The sequence below is a fragment of the Danaus plexippus genome, assembly GCF_018135715.1.
Source record: "Danaus plexippus chromosome 16 unlocalized genomic scaffold, MEX_DaPlex mxdp_23, whole genome shotgun sequence".
Lineage (NCBI taxonomy): Eukaryota > Metazoa > Arthropoda > Insecta > Lepidoptera > Nymphalidae > Danaus > Danaus plexippus.
In genome coordinates, this window is record NW_026869851.1 from 1555411 (window position 1) to 1582685 (window position 27275).

At 30.3% G+C, this 27275-nt stretch overlaps 1 protein-coding gene across 1 annotated transcript in view; it reads left to right on the top strand.

Annotated features, from left to right (window-relative positions):
• The first annotated feature begins 12599 nt into the window (after positions 1 to 12599).
• Positions 12600 to 27275, top strand: part of LOC116771683 (membralin) — a 69262-nt gene continuing 54586 nt past the window's right edge. The window contains exons 1-7 of the mRNA XM_032663589.2: positions 12600 to 12758; positions 13132 to 13708; positions 14922 to 15210; positions 15865 to 15904; positions 16146 to 16380; positions 16933 to 17023; positions 23231 to 23288. Of these exons, the coding sequence (XP_032519480.2) occupies positions 13227 to 13708; positions 14922 to 15210; positions 15865 to 15904; positions 16146 to 16380; positions 16933 to 17023; positions 23231 to 23288 (1195 nt within the window). The 5' untranslated portion in view covers positions 12600 to 12758; positions 13132 to 13226. The remainder of the gene's footprint in view (positions 12759 to 13131; positions 13709 to 14921; positions 15211 to 15864; positions 15905 to 16145; positions 16381 to 16932; positions 17024 to 23230; positions 23289 to 27275) is intronic.

Here is a 27275-nt window from a genome sequence, read left to right on the forward strand (position 1 = left end):
TTATGTTTAAAATTAATATTTGATATATTTTCATCATTAAAGAAATCGCAATCTAGGCAACATGGTCTAAGATCTTAGCCTGTGCAAAAGGCATAATTAAAAAAAAAAAGAAATCGCAAACAGCTGATTTAAAATTTAAAACTGTAATAAAACAGTACTCTCGTTTTTGTAAGCACCATTCCAGCTAGCCTTCAGTCTGCCATTAACGAAGCAGTCATTAGCGGACCACAGAGCTTGTAGCACGACATCCACGCCCCTCAAACAATGTCTTAATACAATACTCGAGATTCATGCCGAGCCTGCTTATATACGTATAGTATGCATTCAAATTTATCGATAAGATTTACAGCTTTATTTGAATGAGCTCAGTAATAAATTATCACAATGTGGTAAATATTATTTAAGTTATATAATTAAATATTCAAAACTAGTTTTTTTTGCGACTTCTTCAAATTGTTTCCTGATTACTGTGGCTACATAAAACCTAACAAAAAAAAAATTGAATTCATTATTAGCATGCCTTTTTTGCCTTCATTTGTATAAATATAAATAGTCATAGAACTATAATCCATCACGTAGTGAGAGTAATTTCCGCATTAAGTGCGGTATATCAAAGCAATACTACAATACCTTTTTTACTGCTTCCCGTCTATATGCAAATTGCAGCCAAGTTTAGCGTACGACGATGTCGTAAATTGTACCAAGATTAAGTAGTCACAATGCACACAACAAAAAGAAAACATTGGTTATTGTAAAGCAATCATGTATAATAAAATATTATTTAATTTAATCACGACAAAGTTATTTTAGTTTTGTTGGATTACGTTTTTTTTTTGTCGCCAACGTTTTATCGCTGTAAGCGTATTTTCTCATAGCCAACCGACTTTGTATAGTTACTTAATAGCTCAATTAAATTCATCGTTTAATTGATGCTTAGTACGACTGTGTTATTATGATGCGCTTTAAAACACGTTCTCATTATTACACTTCATGAAGTATGATTTTATGACTTAGTATGTGTAAGAATTACTCACATATCTTTTGTTTGAAACTTGATTGGACATATATCAATTAAAACAATGTTATAAAATGTACCTTTAGATAAAATCGTCAGTTTTAATTTTTATTAAATCATCGAATATGGTATGATTTAATAATATTTCTATTACATCTAATTTATAACGGTGTTCTATTTTTAAAATTTTTGTTTCACATCTCGCATGATTTTTAATAAACATCGCCAAGGAGGTTTGTTTAAAAGTTTTTGTTTATAAGCTTGACGTCAATATGTTGCGTGTGTGTAACTGTCTGTAGCATCGTATCTCTTAAACAGATCGACCGATTTCGGTGCGTTATTTTATTGGAAAGCCAGTTTCTTTGCTGTGGTTCTTAAGTATGTTTAGCTAATATGTATAATGCCAGCAGTCTATGAGTATCAGATCTTCAAAAAATAAAGTAAGCCATTTTTGGCTTATTGTTTGATTAATTTCGACAATTAATGTAGTGAGTTTTTAAAAATAACAACATTTTGCTATTTACAGTTGTTAGCTTTGTATAATTATTATTCTATATTAAAATATAAATAACACATCGAAATAGAAAGTTACAGACAATCAATCAATTCAACGTATATGTGTAATTATTTTATAATTAGTTTGTTTTCAGGGTTATATACAGTTAAGACATATAAAGTATCAATAATATTTACGTCAAATACAAACTAGTTCATCGAACAAGAAAAACATCTTCATTATAAAATGCTATTACGATAGCTATGTATGGGAGAACGAAGTCTTTCGTAGATCGGTATTAGAAAATTAAAATCCGTTTTATGTAAAATACATCCAAATGAAATTTTTATAATCCAGAGGTTTATATTCATCGAGAACCACAGTTATGTTTACAAAGCAATTTAATTCCAATCGATCTGTAGAGTGATACAGATTCGAACATAGATAAAAGAGCAAATAAAATACGTACAAGAATTACGAGGAATCAAAGCAAATTTCTTTTATATTAAGCAAATAAAAAAACAAGCGATTTTCGTCAATAACAACTGTGGGTGGTCATCATTTTTACCGGCAAAGATCCGGGACGTTCATGATGATACCTCCAAACTATTATTATATAGTAAAGCCTCCGTGGCTGTTTCCTCATTGTTGGGTCATTTGGTGCACCGTGTGTGGTTGTCGCGGCGTACCGTGGAAATCAAGCCGAGAGACATGCAACATTACTAATATATAATCGTTTTTTAAGACTTTCTAGACAAATTATATTCAAATTTTTCTATTTTTCTAATAAAATTACCTTTTAATGACTCTGAATTCAGACTAACAAAAAGCTTTTAGATAATTTTTCATAGATTAAATGCTTTGCACATTGTGAACGATACAAATCTTGATGTGTATGTTTGTTTTTGTGTGTTTATTATATTCTTATCTTCTAAACCTTATACATACACTATAATAGAGGGATGTCCTGCCCCGTCCAGCGATCTTCACGTGTACATAATTTTATGATAATTACTTGCACGGTAACTCAACATCTTAATGTTTCTACATATCGGGTGCAGCCAGCTGAGAAACAAGTTATTTAATATATACAAATCTTTATAATAATCTTTATTACATTTTATTATTTCACAATACAGGTTTTATTCAGTCATTAATTTGACAACTCAATACAACGAATGAGCACTAAAAACTAAATTGAAATTTTAAGAACTCATTAGTCGAAGTACCGCTCAGTATATTTTTATACAATTTGCCAACGGTTCATAACATCGTATTAAATGTTATTTTAAAGTTCATTGAACCTCGCGCCGGCTACCGGTCCACTGTGGTATTGTTAAATGGCTATTAGTATTGAATTTCTCAGCCTTAGTCGAGATTAGTTGACTGTAATCTTTAAACCGGTCGTAATTAGTTAGTTTCATAGCGTCCAGTGGTTTGTTGTCACACTAAGCCTTATTTTTGTCTGTGGTCGGAACTCGGAGTGCTTTATAAGAACAAACTTCTTAAGTCTCAAGTATTATCCAAATAACAAAGGATTACTTAAGGTTCTTTGAATACAGATAAATGGAGGTGAGCTTTAAATTTGTCCAGTACTCGATGTCACTGTTTTTTTGTATATTTTACAAAATATTTTAGCGAAACTACTCTTTGTAGTTGGAGATTAACTAGCATGCTTTTTTATTGTGGACGTTTGTGACACAGGTAGGTAGCTATGTTATATAGACTAGTACTTCTGAATCAGGTTACCCTTAGCAGCAGAAAGTTATATCATCGAAATGTCAACTTTTCTTACTTATGAAAAGACTATCTGATATCCGCGACTTCGTTCGTTTTATTTGATTAATTAACGAAGTTTTCAAATGTGCAGAAAGAACAACCCTTTAGATAGTATCGTTAGCTATTTTTTTCCTAAACACTCAAATAATTCTTTATTGTATAAACTAATATAAATATACTTAATATTTTTGAGGTAACGGACAACAACGCTTTATGATAATTTGTCGCAAATCATCATCAATTATTACTTTAAAATAAAAGCCATTCACGAAGGCTGTATTTAAATCTAATTACTTATTTATATTCACGAGCCATCTCGAACATTCATTCTATGGTTCCTGATAGAGTCGTTACAGCTTATGAATAGACATGGTATAAATCAATGTGTTTTTATAAAGCGTCATCGGCCCATCGGCACATCAAAGCTCAGCGCCTCGCCACGTAGCCGATAGAGTTCGGTAGAGTCGATAGAGAGACTATTTTTAATGAATTTAGAATATCTTCATCTGTATTTAAGAACAGATTCCTTAGAAATCTTAATGAGTCTTTGAAGTCGTTTGAAATGTTGTAATTCTTTATTCTCGATTAAAACTATGGTTTTCAATTTTTTTTTCCTCGTTTTAAGCATGTACGATAGTTTAGTCGACATTTCGGTTATTTAGTAATATATTTTCTATTATGTACTATATTTTATAAATTTACTTTTATGACCCAATTAAGCAAAGAAATTTAATGTCTAATTTTATTTGCTTTTGTACAGAATACAAATGAGTGTTTATTTTATTACAAAATAAAAATAAAAAATAATAATATTTTTTAACAGCCGTCCCCAAAGGCCAAAGTGTTGCGGCACATCAAAGGCCTTTTATAGCGCCGAAAGCCGTGAAGGCTTCATTAACGATATTACCATGTTGTTATTTCAGATATTCAATGGTGATGTATGTTAATATATAAATAATTTAGTTTTAGTTAAGACGTATCATTAATTTGGTGCATGTTCCGCATGTTTTGATGCAAACAGAATTTTGTTCATACACATATATAAATACATATATGTATATATTAATTAGAGTTGCGTTAAAAATTAAATAATATTTTTATTTCTTTACGTTTCAAGTGATTGGCAGAATGTTTTGTGCATTCAGACGCGGGAGAAAGTTGCAGTTATTGAATTGTTTTGAAATTAATTCCCTTGCAATAGAACTTGAATTTACAACGGTTTATATCTAAATAATAATGAAGTAAGCTCTCTATATATAATATAGTTATTTTTATATGAATAACAAAACATTAGTCCATTTAATAGTTACATTATCAGCGCATAGTTTGCCGGGAGCTTCGCATGTGAAAGCGGCCGGCTGAATACACGAACGCGCCTCGCCGCCGCCGATAGAGTCATTATCTTACATTATTGATCACGTGTTCCCAAATTATACATATATTTTACTTATTAAATCCATATATATTTTACATATTATCCAAACTTACTAACGATTAATAAAGTAGATATTAATATATATATATATTTAGAATTTTCTTTCTTCCGACAGATCTCGTTTATGAAATTAAAATAAATATTTTTTTTAAAATACCACAAATTAAGTCGAAACATGGGAAATGAATTGATAATAACAAAATGTATAATATAATGACCAACTAAATATTTAATTGTGTTGTTAAATCTTAATATTAAAGAAATTTATTATTATTTTAAATTGTTCAATAAAAGCTATATAAATGTTTGAGAATCTCTGTGTTGTCTGATTAACTTGTCGGGAGCGAGCTCTCGGACCGAGTCTTCGAGTGTGTACCATTTTTTCTTTGTTACTGAGTAACATCCTTTCAATGAGTTGGCGACCTTTTTAATATAATACTATGTTAAGTTCTGGGCTTACGTTATTTTTATATGAATTTTAATAAATTTTAAAGGACCCTCAGAATAGAAATCGGTATCAAAAGTAGAAGATAACAATAAATGTAACAAAGAAAATATTTTTAACGAGTAGGATTTTCAAAATAATACAGAAAATTACTTATAAATGTTTGTAAAACTATTTAATAATACATTTCTTTCTATAAAGTACCTTTTCCTACCAATAAATTGCAGAATGTAATAATTTTGTCGATATACAACCTCATTTTTTAAGCTTATTAAAATACTCGATTTAAATTTCAAAAGAAATATAGTTATTATAATAACCTTCACACTCAAAATCCTCAGCAATTAAAATACAATGGTCTTACTGTCAATGGTGACACTGGGGTAAATTATGCTAAGACCATCCTGGATATACAGATTATATTAAAAGGCTCACAGAATTATTGTCCTTTTGGCTTCCAAAATAAGAATTACATTTGTTGGAACATTTCTCAAAGTAAATAAAGCGTGGGCAGTATTTACGCCCACGGATCAACACGTGGGCAGTAGGTACGCAGTACGCACGTGTCTGGATGAGGATTCTAGTGATCGTAGTTTGTGATGAATGATATAGTTGAGTATAAAAGACAATAAGGAAGTAATACTTATAATGTATGTATTTACATATGATGTTATAATTAAAGTCAAATTTAACAGCCGTATGTGAATTGCTAGTGGCCTTTAATTTGTAAACACTTTATAATAGATGTAAATGTCGTCAATGCATATAAATTTTTTACATATTTTTACAGACATTACAACTAATTTGAAGCCGACGAGCTCCGCCAACTTAAGGCCTGATATTTCTGAGAAAATATCCCCAACATTCTTTATATTCTTTTAGATAGTAAAATATTTTATACACTTCCTTTGTAATATGTAAATTTTTACTGTGTAGTGGATCCTTAACGAAAGATATGTAAATAAGAATATTTCAATTAAAGTGTTTTTTAGCAGTTCATTGGGTGTCTTCACTGTTATTGAATGATTGTGATTTGTGATTGAAGTTATATATTGTAACAAAGTTAGGTATTAACAATTAAAAAGTTAAATTAAAATATTCAAAATAAAAAATTATAACCTATGAATACATTTAAAACTTACGCTATATGTACATATTTATTGTATTCCAACACTTTTTATGGACTCCATAATTTAAATTTAAATCGTTTTGTTCAATTGAGATTTAAATAACTAAAGCCGAACCCCTATATATTCTTTTTAGATGTGAAACTTTAAGTTCATGCTTACAATTATTCCGTATTTTTTTTTTAATGGCATATATTTAAATCAATAAAAAATAAACAATAAGTCTAAAGAAATAGGATCTTTGGCTTTTGAGACGACTCAATCTCACTAGCAATTCACTGCAATCGAAAACACAAAATTTTTGAAGCCAGCTAAAATTCCAAACAACTGAATATGTACACCGAGAAGTCTTATGACTGAAATCCATGTTTATTTGAGATGTAATAACCTTTTTACTGGTTTAGTGCCGATAAATTTGTAGCGTGTCCCCCAAACAGGTTCTTGTTAGCGCGAATGGAGTTGTTATAGGTGACGGCCCTCGCCCGTTTTTGTTATTACACGCTCTTTTATCTGACGCCGTCCGCCGCTCCTCCAGATCACTGATAAGAGTCCTGTTTTTGTTTTTAATTTAATCCTGTTTCCGAACAGTTCGGAAAATTGAATTAATAAATAATAATAATTTTATATAATAATCAGAACCAATCCGATTTAGATGAGTTCTTTGATCGACATGACCTAAGACGTACGGAACAGAAATCTAGGTCTATATAGTGGTATTATGTTGTTGGCACACGAGATATTGACCACAAGCGAATAAGATTTTAATTACTTAAGCCAATAATTTCTTAGGCTTGTTTATCGCGAACATGCTCAATAAATAATAATGTTTTTTCTAAAGAATATTAATAATTCGAATTTCGATCTATTTAATACAGATGCTATAGACAATATATAAATATAGCATGATTCACTCCTAAGTTTATTTAAACTGTATTTATTTTTCCCGCTTTCGTTGGTAAGGATTCATTTTAATTAACGCCAATGACATGTTTATTGTTGTCCATATAACTATACAGCGTTCATTTGCTCTGCTCTTCAAACTTTAATCGCCTCTTGGCACTTTCAAATATCACCATAACCATAAAATATATTACTACAACTTAATTGCACCAATAAAAACAAAGTTATTATAAACTTCTTAATGCCAATGTCGGTTATACCAAAGAGGTTTGATATGTGGAATGATTTAGTATTAAACCTCAATCGATATTAGTAAAAACTTTTATAAGATAATTAAATGTAATCCAAAAAATATACTTGTATTTATACAAATATATATTAAGCATTAACCATTTCAAAATATTAATAATAAATAAAAAGTTATAAGGCGACACCTTAAATCGCTGGAAATACGTATGCTATATGTTTTTAAAAGTAATAAAGCAATATCCGAGCCCGCTGTGATATCGTAATGGTTTTACAGTACTAAATGAGAATAGTTTTTGCCAGCAGTCGTAAAGTCATGGCTCCAATCTTGTTCTTCCTTTGTTTGTGACGGAACAATCGAGCGCTGGTTTTCATAAGTTGTGTCGAGAAATTTTTTTAAGACTAACTAACTGTCTGTCACAATGTCTAGTTTTTTATTGTTCTTTAGATAATTGGATATTAAAACAATGAAGTTTTGTCTCAAAAACATTGGACAATTAATTTTAGCCCCATATGGTTACATAAATACACTCGAAATTATTGATGCAAATTATATTTGAATAGAATATAGCATACTAATACTAATCGTTTTTCAGGAATCATTCATTTCCACGTACTATTACTTTGTTATCTTGAAAAATCGATTTTAATAGTTAATTATTATAATCGGTTTCAATTCGTAGCTGTTACGTCGTAATAAGAAAACGTGCATTGAAGCGAAATATGTTTTTATATCGATTAAAGTACCTAGGATTTTTTACAGTCCAGTCTTGTTTGACACGATTAAAACAGTTGGAAGTTTTAGTATGGAATAATAATAACGTCAATGTTTCTGACGTTGCTCGCTGCACCATGAAAGCGGTTGTCAAGTCAGGTAGCGTTTGATATCAGACCGGATCTTATTGACCGTGATGATTGATTGGAGAGATGCATTGATTGATGCTGGACATGTTGTATCTTAATAAATGATTTAATATCAGAATATTTCTGTTATATATACGTTCCTAAATCGATTGATAATCAGGGTATAAAGAACATTAACTAACTGCTCACTTAATATGAAAAAAAACTAAGATAAATTGTAAATAATATTATAATATCCCTAATTATTTATGATTGTATCTGGTAAGAGAACTTATAAGCTATAAGATACCTTTATTCCAGAAAGTACATGTTTTGAGAGCGTTATACAAATATATTTATTTGTATCAAACAGGAACACGAGGGAAATAAATAAAGCCTTCAAGTTAAAAATAAAATAAGACCCGGTTTACGGACCACGGTAAGCTTTCCTATAGAGGCACAAAGGGGGTGAGATGGCTGTATGACTTGCGATATGAGTGAAAGAGATAGATCATCATACCACGTGACACCTGCCAGCCTCCAAATGAAGACATCGCAGCTGTAGAGGACCACAGACAGATGCGGCCAACCTTCTAAATAAAACCTTTTTAAACACGCCATCTTGGAACTATTATTTTAACAATATAGATTATTTATTTTTTAAATTTTTATATCATTATAAGTCCTATATTTATACAAGAGAGCAGAATTAATATACTTCAAATTTATTATAATATTATTAAACACACGTAGTTGAAAAGTTTCGAATCTTATCTGACATGAGTAGTTAACTGTAGTAGGTATTCTCTTACACTAATTAATACTAAATGTGTAAATGTAATACTATATCAAAATATTTAGTAAAACAGAGATATCCTCTAAAACGGGAGCTGTCAACATGCCTCAGGTGTATTTAGGTTACAGGACGCTCGAAACAATAAGCTATTCCATTTCAGACCTTATATCATCGGTATAAAGATTTCTACAATCACGTGACTTGCATTACTTTATTTTGTTTGATAATTTCTGTTTACTCAGTGCTTAGCAAATGTTTATAAAGCTTGGAGTTAAACAATCAAGTAATCTCGTAACAGATGCAGATAATCTGGTAAAAGAAGGTTTTATTAAATAAATAAATATATATGTATATATATATACTTTTTTTAGTCCATGATAGTATAGGCCACTAATTACAATTTCGTGGAGTATTCATATATATAGCGCTTCTTTCACTGTCTGTTATTTAAAGAAATAAAAACTTGTTTCAGAAAACCAATGCACAGATACAAGGTAAAATTTCAATATCTAAATCTGAAAACAGTATTATTGTTTATTTTATATGTATAGATAAATGGGTGAAGCGGAATAAATTTTTTATCTACTAATAGCGTCTCCGAATTAGTTCAGTATTGTTTTTAAAAAAGCTGCGAGTGTTCATTACTTTAAGTCTTTAAAATAAAATACAGTTAAACAATAAACAGCATATACAGAATATTAATTCGTTAAAGATAAATCAGTTCAAATAATAGCTACATGCATTAGTTCGCAGTATAAAAATTCAACTGTTTTAATTATGTTGCTTATATTTCAGTTTTACTGAAGCTAGCCGTAAGTAATTTATGGTTACACATTTCAAAAATATAACAACCTTTTTTTTTTTTTCATGTAAATTATAAAAAAATACCTTCCAACATTTGATATTTAACATGAATTATTTACCATTCAAACATTAATTAACACGTGGCATTAATTTATGCACTCTATATAAATGTACCACAGATTATATAAATACAGATAAAGAATCGAATAAAAAAATCGAATCAATTTGGACAAGTGTCTAGTCTCGGTAACAACAGGATATCACACACGTGAGAATTATATAAATTAAGACCCATCCCGAGGCTCCGATAATTGAGACGTCAGATTTTTTAAACGGGTTTTTTCTTTTTTAATATTTATAACGTTGCCGAGCCGTAATTTAAGTAACTCGTTATCTTCGCCTCTATCTCAGTTTGTCTCAAATGGTTCCGATTAAGGTGGATCTGAGCGTGATCTGGCAAGAAAAAAATATTAGATACAAATTATTTATTACATGTTGAATTCTGTTTTTCTTTTTATAACATACCGATGCGAATGCTTAGTATTCCTGCTTAGATTGAATGTTTGATAAGAAACCAGTAGGATAAGTTTTCAAGAAATAAATAAATCTTTTAATTTACATATACATATTACATACATATATATTTTTATGTATATTTTTTATACATTTATGTGGTATATAATTTATATATATACGTATATTATGATAGCAGGTCCATATATTACTTTACACTTTTTATACGCCAAGCCATATTTTACATCTATGTTGTTACTTTTGTGTTTGTTTTATTTGATTGAAATTATTTCGAACTGGCAGACTTATAATATGACAAAACTATATTAAAAAAAAAATTGGTATGTATCATTTAGTTAATAAACTTATTAACTATTGACGCAAGGCTAAAAGCAGGTAAACTCAAGCGAGGATTACAAAACATTTCTTCGTTATATCACGTAGAGTGACGTTTGAAAGGATGATATAAAAAAAACAGAACTTTTGTGAACGTATCACAATTAAGATGTCAATCAGTCTTACTTTTCTTTGGCCCTGTTAATTGTCCATGCGTCTTTGTCCAACGAGCACATGCGACGGTCTTTTCAAAATGACTTAGCCCTTTCAAAAGCACAGGGCTTTGTAATACAAATGATCCAGAAAATCGTGGCTACTTTATTATTAAGGTGATTTACAATCGCGAAGCACACGATAACGTTATTTTATAAAAAAATAGTGACACCACTGATGTTCAGATGAATTATGTAACGATATGACTAGAGTTTAAAAGATTTCTTAATTGTAATAAAGTTGATCAAAGGATTTGGTACCAAATAAATAATACGACAAGAGTATGCCTAGAAACGAATAAATCTAATCCTTAATAAAAAATATCTTTATGTTTCTCAACCTACTTGTAGTAACTGAGATGGAACGTATGATACACAGTCAATCAAGAACTGTCCCAAATAATTAATGAACGGGGAATTTAAACTCCTTTGCTACACCTGTTTCAACTTATTTTAATTAATAATATATACTATTTATCAGTTCTATGAAATAGCTTACATTTTGCGGTTCTACCACTGACACTCATTACTACGACCGCAATTATCAAATTATAATAATGTTCATACATTTTAGTCTATGGTATTGAAATACTTGAATACCAAAGATTCGTTTTTTTTAAATATGCTGCTAAGCCTAGGGCATCTCACATCTTTACGTTTTTGTATTTAGAAGTACACTAATATTACCTATAAATAATAAATACGATAATATTATCTAATCATTTCTAACAAAATTCTTTAAGAGAATAGGGACACCCAAGAGTAAACGTTACTAATTCAATTTCTATTTAATAGTAAAACATCACACTTGTTATCGGATTTCTTTAAATTCTCAGACATGTATAAAGATTTACAATATCTTTTTACTATATTAGAAATTTTTGGACGGCCAGACAATGACCTATCCTTAAGAGTAAATAGATTTTAACTCTAACATTATAAATTAATAAATAAATGTTGGTTAATTTTAACTCAAACCAGTTGTTTTTAAATAAACCTTAGTAACAAAAATAATTTTAAATATAACTACTTAATTGTACCCAAAATGTGGTCTTTAAATGTGCGTTTTTTTTAAATAAATAAATTTAAATCTTCATTCCTCAACTCCACATTTTTGGAGAAAAATATGTCGAATAGTGAAAGAAAACTCATTCAACATGCGAAGACATAAGAAAGATCAATGACCTTTCGCTCTGTTCTGGATATTTTGAACACTATATACAGAACAGAATTAATTCTTTAAATAAATCGGGGGGTTGTGTTTTCTGCTAAATCTTTTTATCAAAAATTTGGTATTAAATTTAAATTATCCCATCTCTAAAATTTAATATCTCTTTAGTTTTTGTATAATTTAATATGGATGAATAATATAATATTGGAAAAAGAAAATAATATAAAAAGAGTTAATATGAGTAAGAGAGGATTTTTACAAAAGAGACCTCTAGCGATACTGTCATGAAAGAGGTGGTTAAAAATGTACACTATGATATCAACTACAATAGGTTAAAAATAAAAATATATATTTGATATCATATTTTATTTACCAGTAGCCTTAAAATAATAAAACGATTTATTCCTTAGCAAAAATATATTTATCATGGATAGTTTTAAAACGTGTCTTTGACAACATGACAACAATGAATATAGACACACGTCGATTGACGTTTGTGGGATTTTATATTGCACTTCATTTTATTCACAGAATAAATACATAGTGACTTGATTTATTTATTTTAATTATATTATGAAATAGTAAATCAGTATCGATTGTATGTTAATATCAACGAATTATATTAATGTGGTGTATCAAGGTTATTATATAATTTTATTGTGAAAGTATATTTGACGTTTTGGTATTAGCTTGTTGATTACTTTTACCAAAGTTGGCTATAATTTGTGATTGCATACTTCTATCTGGACTCCTAAATTTCTAATGAGTTGGTGGAATCGATATCAAAAACGAGTACTCGCATTTGAAAAATATAATTAATATTGCTTTTTCAAAGAACCGATTGTGAGGTCAATGTCGAACTGTGATCGATTTACATTAACTACGATTCTATTAAAAATCTAGGTGTTTTTGCAATACCTTTTCCAACTTTTGTTAATGTCTAGATTTAACATTAAGATAAATTTGTAATTATTGTTTATGGTATTTAAAAGCCAGAACATCATCTGTTTTAGAATTCATGTGTAAAATGCGGATACACTAATAAAGAATAGAGCGGTCTACGAAGAGATTAAATAACCCCTTTATTGTGCAACATAATAGAGGAGCAATGAGTAATGCAGGAGGTGTTAATGCTATGAACAATTTACCACCTGGTGTCAACCCAGAGAACAATTTGTTACCCGGTGGTCCAATAATAAACCAAGGGATGAATAGAAATAGAAATAATAATCAAAATCCACTGTTCAATGTTAGAGAACGATTATTCCACGCACTATTTTTCAAATTTGCTGTTGCATATGCTCGTACATTCCCACGGCCAGTGAGAAGATTCTTTGAGTTCCTTGTGCTTTTAAAAGCTCTTATGGCATTTTTTGTGCTTGCCTACATACATATAGCATTCTCAAGAACACCGACCACATGTCTCAATCATGTAAAAGATTCCTGGCCTAGAGATGGTATTTTACGAGTGGAGATACTTAGAAATCCAGCTCAAGACTACACGGTAGAACAGAGTTATGCCAAAGAGAGGAAGCTTAAAAATAGTAAAGATGATATGAATTCTATGCTCGGAATGTTGGCGACCGAAGGGTAAGTGACAATCACTATTACAAATGCTTTTCAAGTGTCTTTCAATATTATTTAAATTAGTATATCTGTTTATCTGTTTAGGTAAGTAAGAGTGTTGTCTTAATTTCGGTATTCATATCAAACCTGCTTTTTATTTAAGAGAGCAACTTTAAATTTAATTTCAAATAAACAATTAAATTTTATGGATCGATAAAAGTATTTTAGTAATATATGCAGCGGAAATTTTACTTGTTTATAACCTTTAACCACTTGGCGAGGTGTGTTGGGTAGATTATATTAGTATCTATTATTTTTAATAGAATAACAAAAGTATAAACAATAAATGACCTTTATACTAGAAACACATTTTGATTTATGTATCTCGAGAGTCTGCATATCGTCATGTTGGCAATATATACATGTGTAGACATGAGCTCAAACTCGGTAATAAACTGAACTCATAGGCTTCTATAGTACAAATATAACGCTGTTATTTTGTATATATGTCCAATGTATTTTACATATATATGCTACTTGAATAATCTGCTAGTATTATTTTTATTGTCATTATATAGTAACTTATTTGTAACTAATATTATGTATTTCATATAATTCCAATTTAACTTAGAAACCATAGACAATATACTAATCCAATAATTTGCCCAATATGTTTGTTTATAAGTCTATAAGGTTTCTTTCTTATAGTTATAAATAACGTGAGATTAAAAAGATCATGTGTCATCTTGGAATTATAAGTCTTACTTTTTTCATTACACATCGATGCAGTCTCAGAGCTTATTCATTATTAATAAATTTTTACAACAATTATATTTGAGGAATATTAAACATTAAAACAATAATTAAAAGTTATATAATGTATCAATAAAAGTTTTTGTCTCAACTAAGCAGGTTTTTATGGGACGAAGATGTTTTATAACGAATTTAGTAAATAATTACAGCAAAAATAACATCGGAATAAAAAACTTGTTGCATCAACAAAATATGTCTCGATTTTAGATATACCTAAACATTTTATATAATCAGTAAAAGACTTATACTGTGTCATAAAATTTAATAATATTTTCCTATTTCAATGTGTTACGCCATTTTCTGTATTAATATGTTAAAAATATTACCACAAACATATCTCACAAATTTTATTTATTGCGAATATCCGAATGCATACAATTCTTAGTGCTTGCATAATATAAATCAAGAATCATCTTGTTTTCAGGTTTGTAAATATAGAATCTTCAACTAATGAAGATATCGAGGGCGATGAGTATCTGAGAGATGGTACTGACTATGGGAATATAACGAGAATCCACAACGACAGTGAAGAGCCAGAACAGGTCATCGAAACTGGTTTCTATGTGAACAGTAAACCTGAAATGGTGGCCAGTGACCAGGTTGATCTGAACCAAACGATCACACCTGGAGAAGACGTTGAGCCATCTTCAACCATATGGGAAGGGATTATGGGTCTTGTTGAAGATTTGGACAAGGATACCAAAGTGAATGATGTAAGTATATTATTTTTATATATATATTCACAATTATTATTATTTTTTTAATGCTATGGCTTCATTCGCACTGGAATCATGGAATATTCTGCCAATGACAATGTTTTTGTATGACGGACGAATTATAATCTTGAGTACTGTGATATTCATTATTAATAAATTACAGTTTCACACTGTCATTATGATTTATAACAGTCAAATTAATTTGAAAACTCAAATAGACTTCTATGAAATTTGTTAAATGCTGAAAAATAATACATAAAATATATTTAATGCTTAATGTTTTCCTGTTTGTGTCAAGTGTACCATTAAAATGACTGATGTACACAGAAATGTGTACAACAGTAGAGAAAAAAGATTTTGATGTATTAGCTAATGTGAAGAATAGGAATTTATTAATAATCTACACACTATTCAATTCTTATTAAGGTTGTTCTAAAGCTTACTAACCATTGTTATAATCAGTGAGTAATGTTTGATTTTAAATTACACAGATAATATAATTGTTTTAAATGAAAGATTGCTTTACTATTGTTTCAAGATTTAAAGTTTCTACTAGAATCGTATGTTTTTTACTAGATTCTGTACAAAAAATAATAATAGCCAAATGAATAATAATTTTTCTTTACATATATTAAAATGTTATGATTTAAGGACACGCTCGAGGAGGCAGCGTCCAACGAAACATCTAAAGGTATGATATGTTAAATGTTTATGTAGTTTTCTGGTATAATTATCATTTGTGCTTTTTTTTATTTTATAAAAACCATACTATTACAGATTTTTGAAGAATGATCCCACTCACATTAAATTACACAAATATTTTTTTTTTTTAATATTTTTAATCAATTATCTGCCTCTTTCTTTAAATGTACAATTGTTATCTGTATTTTAATTTTGATACAGATTATACTTACATATAATTTTTTTTTCAGACGAGGATTATATTCTAGAATATTCTCTGGAATATGGTTTCCTTCGGTTGTCACCAAACGCTAGACTACGTTTTAAGATACCCGTTAAAATTGTCACACTGGATCCTCAGAAGGATGCGTGTTTTGGTGATGCCTTCTCACGTTTTGTTCTGGACGAATTCCTTGGCTATGACGACCTGTTGATGGCATCCATTAAGAGTTTAGCTGAACAGGAGAATAATAAAGGGTATTTGAGGTAAATAAAAATTATATTAGTTTATACACACATATATATATGCAAACATGCTATGCAATGTGATAAATGAAAAATGTATAATACAGATAAAAAATTGTCTAATATATTATGAGAATAATATAAGTACATTTTTTATATTGTATGTTACGAGTTCTATTAAAGTATGTGAGTAACTTTATTATGTGTATTTCAAATGTATTGTGTGTGTTCATTTAGATGAACTGTAAAGAATGTTTAATTTATATGTGGCCTTATAATAATTGACATGGTTCTAGTAGAATTTAGAATGGAATAAAAAAAAATTGAATAATTAAAATACTATATTTAATACTTTCCCTTTGTTACCAAATAAAATCCTGCTGTATATACATAAGCAGTAAGCACAGATTATAAACTAGTTTGTATTTTATATAATGTATGTTATGTTATATAACATATTTATATAATGTATGTTTTAATATTTTTTTTGGGAAATTTTATTCTTATAAAAATTCAAATTATTATCCAAAGCTAGATAATGAAATATCAATTTATAATATATCTTTGTTATAGGAATGTTATAACGGGTGAACACTATCGTTTTGTGTCGATGCTGACAGCTCGCAGTTCTTACATAGCCGCCTTCTTCATTATGCTAGTATTTGTAAGTATTACTTATTCTAATAAAACACGAAATAGTATTAAAGTCTAAACCACTCATTATGGACACTGAAGTAGTGTTGTACCATTCGTTATAGATAAATTATAACACAGATATTTTTGGTTTAAGAAATGACAGGATTATTAGTGAGGGAATTATTAGTTTCAGTTTCTATTCTATTTAGTAGTTTTTGTTATGTAGTGGTGAAAATTTTAATTTGATGATAAAGTTACTAAGATTTTTTAAATTATATGTCTATTTGACATATTCAAATATAGATTCCATAAACATTCCATATTCAAATACAGATTCTTAAAACTTATAATACTCTTATTATCATGTGTAGTAAAACTAGCGATTCAAAAGCTAAAATATTTAAAATAAGTGTTGAATTTAGAGAGTTGATATTAATCTTGACATTTAGAGCTTGTAACCCAATGACCCGCTTATTAAGTGAAAGTAGCTGTCAGTGTACACACATCATGGAAGATTTTATAAGAGCTTATGAAAGTTGATGAATAAAATTTAAAATTTGGATATTTTGATGTTGTCGGAGGAATTTGGTTTCCAAATTTGACTTATTAAGGTTCAAATTATTTCGGGAGATGGCGTTGTGGAAATCAAAATTACAGAGCGCCATCTAGCGGCGGATAGTACAAACTTTATGGCGACACAAGTTCCAGCATTTATGCCGACACATATTACTTTTCCTCTCAACAACAGATAGCGTTATTACGCGCAACGAATATATTTGGAGTATTTACTCAAAAACATAAATTTGTGGTATTTGTGTGAATTTAGTGAAACATTCTTTTATTTCGAACGTTCAGGTCCTGTTTTATTTAGTAGTACTTACACTGAGTACCAAACGTATTATTACAAAACAAAACGTAGTATTACAAAATTATTAGTATTTAGTATTACAAAACGTAGTATTACAAAATACAAAAAATACAATAAAAAAAAACAGCATCGAAATCTGTTTGAGAGCGAAAGACGCGGACGTCAAAAATATAACAATCGTCTTTATGAGTCAGGTTTCAAAATTTTTTTGTAATTTTGGTTGTATGTGAGGGTAGACAAAGTTTTAGGTATGTGCTTATAAAAAATTGACTGATTTTTATACATAATGCTGACTAAGTTATTTATCAGATATACCTTATATATACATATATAATATTATATATAAATATATATAGATATGTTATGATATATTTATTTGTATTTTAACGTGAAAGAAAAGAACATAAAAATAAGGATAGTAACCTTAGTGGGTTTATTTCTTGAGGTCTATAGTATACAATGAGCGCTTTTCTTTTGTTTATGGAACAGGTCCTCGATATACGACTACACGTGATTATAACATGAAGACATTAAATGTATTACTGCTACGTCACTTTGTTACTAATACGTACACTACCGGTCAAAAGTTTGAGACCACTATAAAAAAGTGGAGAAAAAGAAATAAAAGTCAATATTTTTAATACTTTTTGAAAAATAGTTTTTATTTTCATGTTGCTCACAAGATTCAAAATTAAAATTATATTACATGAAGTCTTGAAAAATACTATGTTTGAAAAAATACACAAGTGTTTTTATACACATTTTTCATCAAAATAGCCTCCTTTACATTTAATGACCTGTTTAACCAACCTTGGCATGCGAGCAATTAATTTAATTATGGTTTCTTGCGAGATATTACTCCAGCTTTCTTCTAATGCTTTCCACATGGCCTGCTGTGAAGAAGGACATTGTTCCCGGACGTTTCGGTCCAGCTCTTCCCACAAAAGCTCTATAGGGTTAAGATCGGGGCTTTGGGGTGGCCATGTCATATTTTTCAACACCTTTTCTGATTGTTTATTGTCTAAATAGCCCCTACATAATTTTGAACTATGCTTAGGATCATTGTCTTGTTGAAAAATAAATCCTTTGCCGATTAACCTAAGCCCGGAGGGAATAGCATTTTTCTCCAAAATTTCTTTATACTGCTCCTTTTTCATAATTCCTTTAATTTGCACCAGATTTCCAGTTCCATAGCCTGAGAAGCAACCCCAGATCATAACAGATCCGCCACCATGCTTGACAGTCGGGACTACACACTGTGGCATCATCTTTTCTTCGGCAGAACGTCGAACGAAAATTCTTCTTTTTGAACCGAATATTTCAAATTTAGATTCGTCACTCCAAAGTACTTTTTTGAAATCTTCTTCGGTCCAGTCTCGATGGGCTAGGGCCCATTGCATCCGTTTTTTCTTATTCTGCGGTTTTAGAAGAGGTTTTCGAACAGCAACGCGACCAAACAAGTTGGCGTCTCGCAACCGTCTTTTCACTGTAGATACTGACACAGGTTTTTCCCGAGACCTGTTGACTTCAACACGAATTTGTGGGGCCGTTAGGCGTCTATTTCGCTTGCTGGTTACCACAATAAACTTGTCTTCACTAGAAGTAGTAGCTCTTGGTCTTCCGGAGCGCGGACGATCTTGATTACTGCCAGTTTCTTTGTACCGCACAATACTGCGATGAACACAAGTCTTCGATAACTTGAGTTGAGATGCAATCTCACGTTCAGATTTGCCTTCTTTATGGAGAACAACGATGGCAGCTCGCGTTTCAATACTAATTTCGCGAACTTTACCCATTTTAGAGACGTCTTCACTGTAGGAACAACGAAATCAGATTACCTGCAGATATTCGTAGATAACCATGAAAATATGGGGTTAAAATAAAAATTCTAAAATATTTTAAGAATTTAAAACAATCGCATTGTAAGTTAAAGTAAAATAAAATAATTGTCAGTTGCTGCAACGAGGTAATAATTTTTTTGACAGGCAATTATCATCGGACTCTTCCTGGGCTCACATTGAGGTTTGGAAACAATGGTTGTTTATTGCCTTTTTCTTATCTTAAATACAAAAGAATAAGCTTTTAGGTGATCTTTATAAACAATAGAATATGCAGGTGTGCAGATTACTTTTTATCACCAATGTTTTGAAAATATTTACTAATAACAAAAGTTCTTTATTAGTGGTCTCAAACTTTTGACCGGCAGTGTACCTAAAAACTAGTTACACATTGACTGTTAATATAAAAAAAAGTGTTCAAACTTAATTTCAAAATATGTATAAATAAATATTTTTAAATTTTACGAAATCGGTAATTTTTTTTTTTTATTATAATTATAATTTTTTTAGAAAGAAATCTTTCTTTATAGTGTTCTCTTACGATTTTCGCATCACTGACATATCTCGTAATAAAAAACAGGACTTTAATTTAAAGAATTTAGTTAAGAATTTAATCGATTTAATTTAATAAAATAACGAGCTTCATAAAAGAACATCAACAAATAATTAGCCAACTAGTTAGCGCACTTAAATCTTTATTTGAAACGTGAAATAAACATCTCTATAATATTGTTGAAGATTGCTTCAGAGAGTATTATAAAACTTAAAAATACTGATAAGTAACTTACGATAGTTTATAGTAAGGCCAAATCCTCTTAGCATTCCATGGATTCATCGTGCGGGTCCATCGCGTTGCAGGAGAGCAGCTTCAACAATGCCTGGGACTTGCGACCCAGGTTTAAGGGGCCCCTATCTAACGCGCGTTAAACGCTCACCTCCACCGTCCAAGCTCTCTCTGCCTAACCTTTGAAACGAACCTACTAGCGCTACCTTCGAAGAACGTTCTGAGAATGGTTAGAAATGATACAACAGTAGACACTGTTAAAAGGCTAACCGTAAAAAGATACGTCCTCTGAAAAAATTCAATATATCAATCAGATTAGGAAGGGCTAGTTCTAAACTAGAACGGTTTTGTTTTATGTCTCTCAGCGTGATACATTCACAAGTTAACAAAACTGTCAATATATATATATATATATATATATATATATATATATATATAGCGTTTGGTGTTTGATCGACTGGATTCTATCGTAAAATATTTTTTTGATATATCTCTAACCACGATCTTAAAATATATATGTCAAATTAAAAAACAATTTTCTTTACAAAATTAGAAACAAGCGAATCATAATTTATAAGGGAACATAATTTTATTTTACATAAGAAAATGTTATTTTCCTTACACAATATCTTGCGTTTTTTGAATATATTTTTGATATAAAATATATTCTGTTATAATAATGCGGTGTAATGTATCGATTAATAGTTGAAGGGGAGGTGCGGCCTTCCGGCGCTGAAATCAGGACTCGGGAGTTACAGTTATTGCATTTTTACAGCCCTTTCAAACTTTATTACGGCAAAGAATACAACCTTTATAAAACACATCTCACGTGTCCGACTAAACACAACGCGATGTATTGGAGTTCGGTTTAAGTGAATTACTTTGAACTGTTTATTGTCATTTGAAACGGACTGAGTTTTTCGTTGCTTTTATCATTAAAATTATACGTTTTGATATAATGTAATATAATATAATATATCGTCACACTTTGCTTGCAACTGTTTTATAATGAATGTTCATCTCATATTCATCGTGTAACGTTTGATGAAAAGTACGGCGGCACGGAAGCGACCCGTCTATATGCAATACGTCCTTTGTTTGCACGGATATTCGTCATGAATGTCGCCGGTCTAATCTCGTATTGCTGTGTCAGTTCGCAGAGAAATTGTATTAATCAATTGTCAAACGGTGCGCGTATTGCCAAACATATCTCACGTTACCTATACGACGCCACGGACAGCACAAAGTAAATTGTGGAAATCATATATCTCGTCTGCATATCATTTATTGCTGGTCATCCCTCATTTATGCCTTGATCCGTCTCTTGATAATTTGATTAATTCTAGAGCTCTTAATTTTTAGAGAATAGAAGTTTAATGATAATAAAATTTTGCTATAACCAAAAAAAATCTATAACATATCTTATATCGATGTCCATTGATTGAATAAAATATTTTTCATTATAAACCGGGTTAATATTAAAATAAAATCAACTCTCATCTGCTTAAAGACTAATTGGAGTTTGGTTTTACATCGTGATATTTATTCAAAGTACGCAAAAATTTATTTCTCTTTGTTATCGACAGAAATGTATCAAATTACGATTATAATCTCGCGTGCTAAACTACTAATAGGTATGCAATGCACATATAAGTAATTATCTCATGAAGTACATATATATATAGTGTATGCAAGAACATTTTAATATATATATATATATATATATATATATGTATTAGATTGTGATACGTCGATGATTCCAATACGCACATATTTTTGACAAACAAAATATTGTACCGATTGTATTTCATTGTGAACAGTACGAGCTGTTCCCTAAATGAAACCACACTTGTGTATTTCACCGAAACTTGCGATACGGGAGCCGGTGATTGATCGCGGGGGTGTATTAAGGCAATGGCTTTTAATATTAACCTTGGATAGAAAAACTACGGCCACGGATTGACCAGCGCATTACACGCCCGCTGGCTGAAAACATACGCCTCGACGCGCTTTTCAATACATATTTTTTTTCACCGTTATATTGGTTCACATGATTTTATAAAAGCCTTTTTGGCTTTAAATTTTACAAAGAATTAATATTTCATACATACGCAAATAGCTTAGTTGTATCCAAGCGAAACCTGGATTCATACTTTTTAACATACACAATTGATTACATATAAACGATAATATAGTTTAAAGGTTACGATATAAAGAAAGTGTTCCGTAAATGTTATTTATATTATTATTAAAGAAGATTGTAATAATTAAAAAAATCATATATCTAATGGTATTATAATTTCTTTGCTATAATCTCGGACGCTGAGACCACAAAGTAATTCGAGTGGTCCGCAGTCAGGTGGCGGTACCCGGCTATCCGTCTTTTCGCCACATCATTTGCTCCCCGCGTCCGACGATTGAATTTCATTAACGGAACGCTTACTTCTGATTGAATCCATTTAACTAAGAGTTCCCGCTATGTTAGTTGGGAATAGACTCGCTATCTACCAACCATAACTTTTAATTCAAAACACTAATCGTTATGAATTTTTTATTAATACTCTCTTCGCCAGCTATGTTCTTATCTTAACATTAATCCAAAGGAATATTATATATAGATTTAATCCAGGATATAGTTTGATTAACAAGAAACAGCTGATCGTTAGGTGAGATAAGTTTAACAATAAAAAATTCGGTTGTTAAGGAAAGTGTATATGTTTGTTGAATGTTCGTGTTTTATTCCAGACCGTTTCTATATCCATGCTGCTGAGGTACGCCCATCATCAGATCTTCGTTTTTATAGGTGAGTTTATGATTTTATATACAATACAAAAACTTCTTCATTATACAAAAGAAACATTTTCATAGAGAAAATATAATTCCTCTTCTAAGCTTCAATAACATCGGTAAGCGTATTCTATAACGAGGAAAACGCAGTAAAGAAAACACAAAGAGGGCTATAAGCTTAGAAATTAGAAGAGAAACAAAATTAAAACTCCAGCACTGTGAGTTTATTCGCTGAAAACATCCAGTTAATGCTAAGAAACTGCAAAATTATGAATTGTTGAAACAATTTCTATGAAAAAAGCCGGAGTTTGAGCCGGCTCAGCGGCAAGCTCTTTGTAATAATAATAATTGCGTATGCCGCCCGCGGCTCAACAAAAATAAAATATTACAGGTTGGATTTACCAGTCTTTCCCTCTTTGATCCCCCGACAATTAGCCGGCTACAGATAATTTTTTCCTCTCTAGCCACTTGGCTCAGAGATTCGATCGGATGATTGTTTTCATATTTTTTTTATAATTTTTATTTTTCCTCAATTACGTTCGCCTCCGTGCGGCCCTGATGAAATATCCCTCCGCTGGTGACCGGTGTGGATACGATCGTGTATATATCCTGTTAAGATCATTACTCGCGTCCGAGATTCACGCATTAGCTTTGTTTGATTTTCCCACATGATAGTATTACTTCTCAATTAGAACATATATTTTCTAAAAATAATAAAGGAAATACATTTATTTAAGTTATTCTAAATGTATATAGAGTTTTATACCTCAGATATAATACCGTTGAATGTAACCGTTGAGATGTGAGCACGATCCATGTTTCAATTGCTCGCGTGAAATACAATGAAGATACTCAAATCTCCGTTTGTAGGTTAATTCCGTTCGCAAACATCCAAAGGTGATTTCTATCTGTAAGCGGCTTTTAAGTTTTTAGAATAAAGTATACAACAACACAATATGGGACGAGGGTTAGATCTGTTGAATGGATCCAGCTGGTAGCTATGACGACTGATCCTTGTAACGTGCTATTGAAAAATACACACCGGTCGAGGGTCTAGCGATTTTTCTTATCGCTTATTCGCGGACATCAGATACCTTTAGCCTCTGATAATATTTTAAAAGCCGAATATTTTAGATTTTTCTTTCTCTCTTAATAAATATCTCCGTAATTTTTTTTTTATATTCTGCGAATTTTGCTTACGTTTTTATTTTGAATATTTTTATTTTGGAATGGATTATATTTTATCGGGTTATATAAAGGATTTTCAGATATATGTATAAGCGTTTTTTCCTATTGTTTGGCTGTTTAATGTACTTATATTTATAAATATTTTCAATTCTCTCCATCGTAAAGTGTACTATTTTATATACATCGACAGTTCGAACTTATATCTATAACTATTCACAAAAATAAAGACCAAAGTTGCTTTAATAGTTAAATAGACCTTCATAAAGAGACTATTTACTGTTTAAGTATATATTTTTTTTAATATATTCGGTCTAAGTGGTAGAAAATATTTTAAATAATCTAAAAATAATCACTTTCAAAGGCTTTAAATTTTCTTTGTAGATTTATCTCAATGCTTAGAAATAATATTCCTTTTGAAGTAAGGTGTTGTATGTGTATATCGAAACACAAGACAACGTTCCACAGCCAGGAATATGCATCGGTCGCTGTACACACGAGGTATGGGGATTAGGTTGGTATTGTAAGCTGCGTTATAGTATTGCAAAGGAAAGGATTACATCTATGGCATTCTTTGAGTATGTTCTCTTAAAATTATATGCGATAAGTCCTATACTAGATATAGTTATTTTAAATATTTCTTTGACGGCAATATTTTTAAATCTCCATTTTATTTTATACGTAAAATGTTGTAGAGGTCGAAGTTTTTTACGTTCGATACATAAAATACGAATTAATATAAAGATTTTATAAAGAAATAGTCTTTGATTAATCCTTGCAATTCAGAATCTGTCTCTCGCTGTACGTCTAGTTTTAAACGATATCATATTTTTTTTTTCCAATATATACATAAAAGTAACAAATATGTTCATTGTATTTGTTTGGTATGGGTGTATATTAAAATGTGCACAGAACAGCCCCACCACCGTCCGCGCCGACATCGATCGCCTTCTTGTTTTAATTCCCATTTATTAATTAGCCGATATACCGTATAAAACATCATTTGTATTGACGCTCACGTACAAAAGGACCGCACAATGTCAAACAAACCGCCTCCGACGTGTACATTTTAATTGTATACGCTGATAACCAGCTATCAATTAAACATATTCCCTTAATTAGCCATTATTTTTTTTATTTTTTTTTATTACGCCTATATAAATCTCTATGTATAGCTTTCGTACTAATAAAATGTACGTAAGGGATTTGGTACATTTGCATAATTAAATATAGAAATTAAGATCCTCTTTCCCGTTGAGATAATTGAGCGTATAAAGATTTTTGAGTTATATTTTATTTAAGAAGCTGAGTAGACTTACTGCGTTGTATGATATTAAAAAAACAAGAACTTATATAATTTATATGTCTAGCATTTTATATTCTATTGTGATTGTTAGGAAACTTATAAAATTATTTCATTATAAAATTTATTGATATCTTGTTATGATTTGATATTTTTCAATTGCTCAAGATGTTAAGTTCTGAGATGAGTTAGTGATTAACTTATATAAATATATGTAAGTATGTATAGAATTTTTTTTTATTCGATTGATGCCAGTATAATGTCTGCGGACGCCGCCGTTCCTCCAAGGCCCCGGCATTATCCGTTAGCTTTAATTTTTGCTAATGGATAAAACAAAAAAAATAACAACAATCTCTCTCAATGTCCGCAACACGTAGATTGTGTTTTCTGAGTAAATTTAAATGTAATAAAAAAATGTGCAAATTACATCGAACAGGTAATATTTTTGTTAGGTACGGGTTTCAAAAACATAACGCAAACGGTTAAAATATTCGATGGTTAACAGACGTTTTATAATAATTCTGAAGCTTTTAATACGTCTGAATGAAAGTCTTTTCTATGTGATTTTTAATTCAACAGCTATCCCAAACTGTTTTAATGTCAAAAACATATATACGTATGTAATATCGCTGGTGGCATCTTCACAAAGTTTTTTTATTGGAACCTTAGAAATCGATAAGGATTTTCGTAAGAAAACCTCATACTTGAAAGTATTTAACATGTAGAATACGCCTAATGATATGTAAGACTTTCGCGACTATTCATTTAAATAAAAACGATATTTTCGGGATGTACTACGCGTATTTTATTATTTTAAACTAGACACTCCCGATGTATCGGTTACTTTGCAACAACCGTGATCACGGGCAGACGAGATGAAAAAAAAAATTATATTTTAGTGCATCCGAAAATATTAGTTTCATTTTGAATAAGACTAAGCTAGAAAACAAACATAATTATTTTAGTTAGTAGTAAATACCATGATTAATGAATATAAAATTCACACACAGTCTCGGTTATAGAGGTAACTATGACGATAGACTATGGAGAATGAATTCACAGATATAAAGGTTACCTTAGGTTGCACTAACAAAGGTAATTCAGTGACAAAGTGTTGGTTCTTGAGCATGACTTCAGTTCTTGAGGTTCCGCACTTAATCAGGGTTCACTATAGATGGGACTTTGTTTCGATATGTATCGTAATTTAGAATCAGTTCAAAATTGCTTTAAACTTCCATAAATACCGTTGTACATATTTAGATTAATAAAATTGGAATTATTTAACAATAGAGATCTTACGTCATAAAATAATAATCTTACGTCATAAAATAATACAACCTTTGACTCTTTCGTATTGCTATGTGACATATATTATTTGTACTAATACAATTTTCCTACTGAACGATCTCCATACAAAACGATTTATAATTAAAAAAATATATTCGTTTTAAGCCAACTATTAACTTTACACGGGAAATACTTTTTGACGTTAAAATGTATACAATATTCATCTAT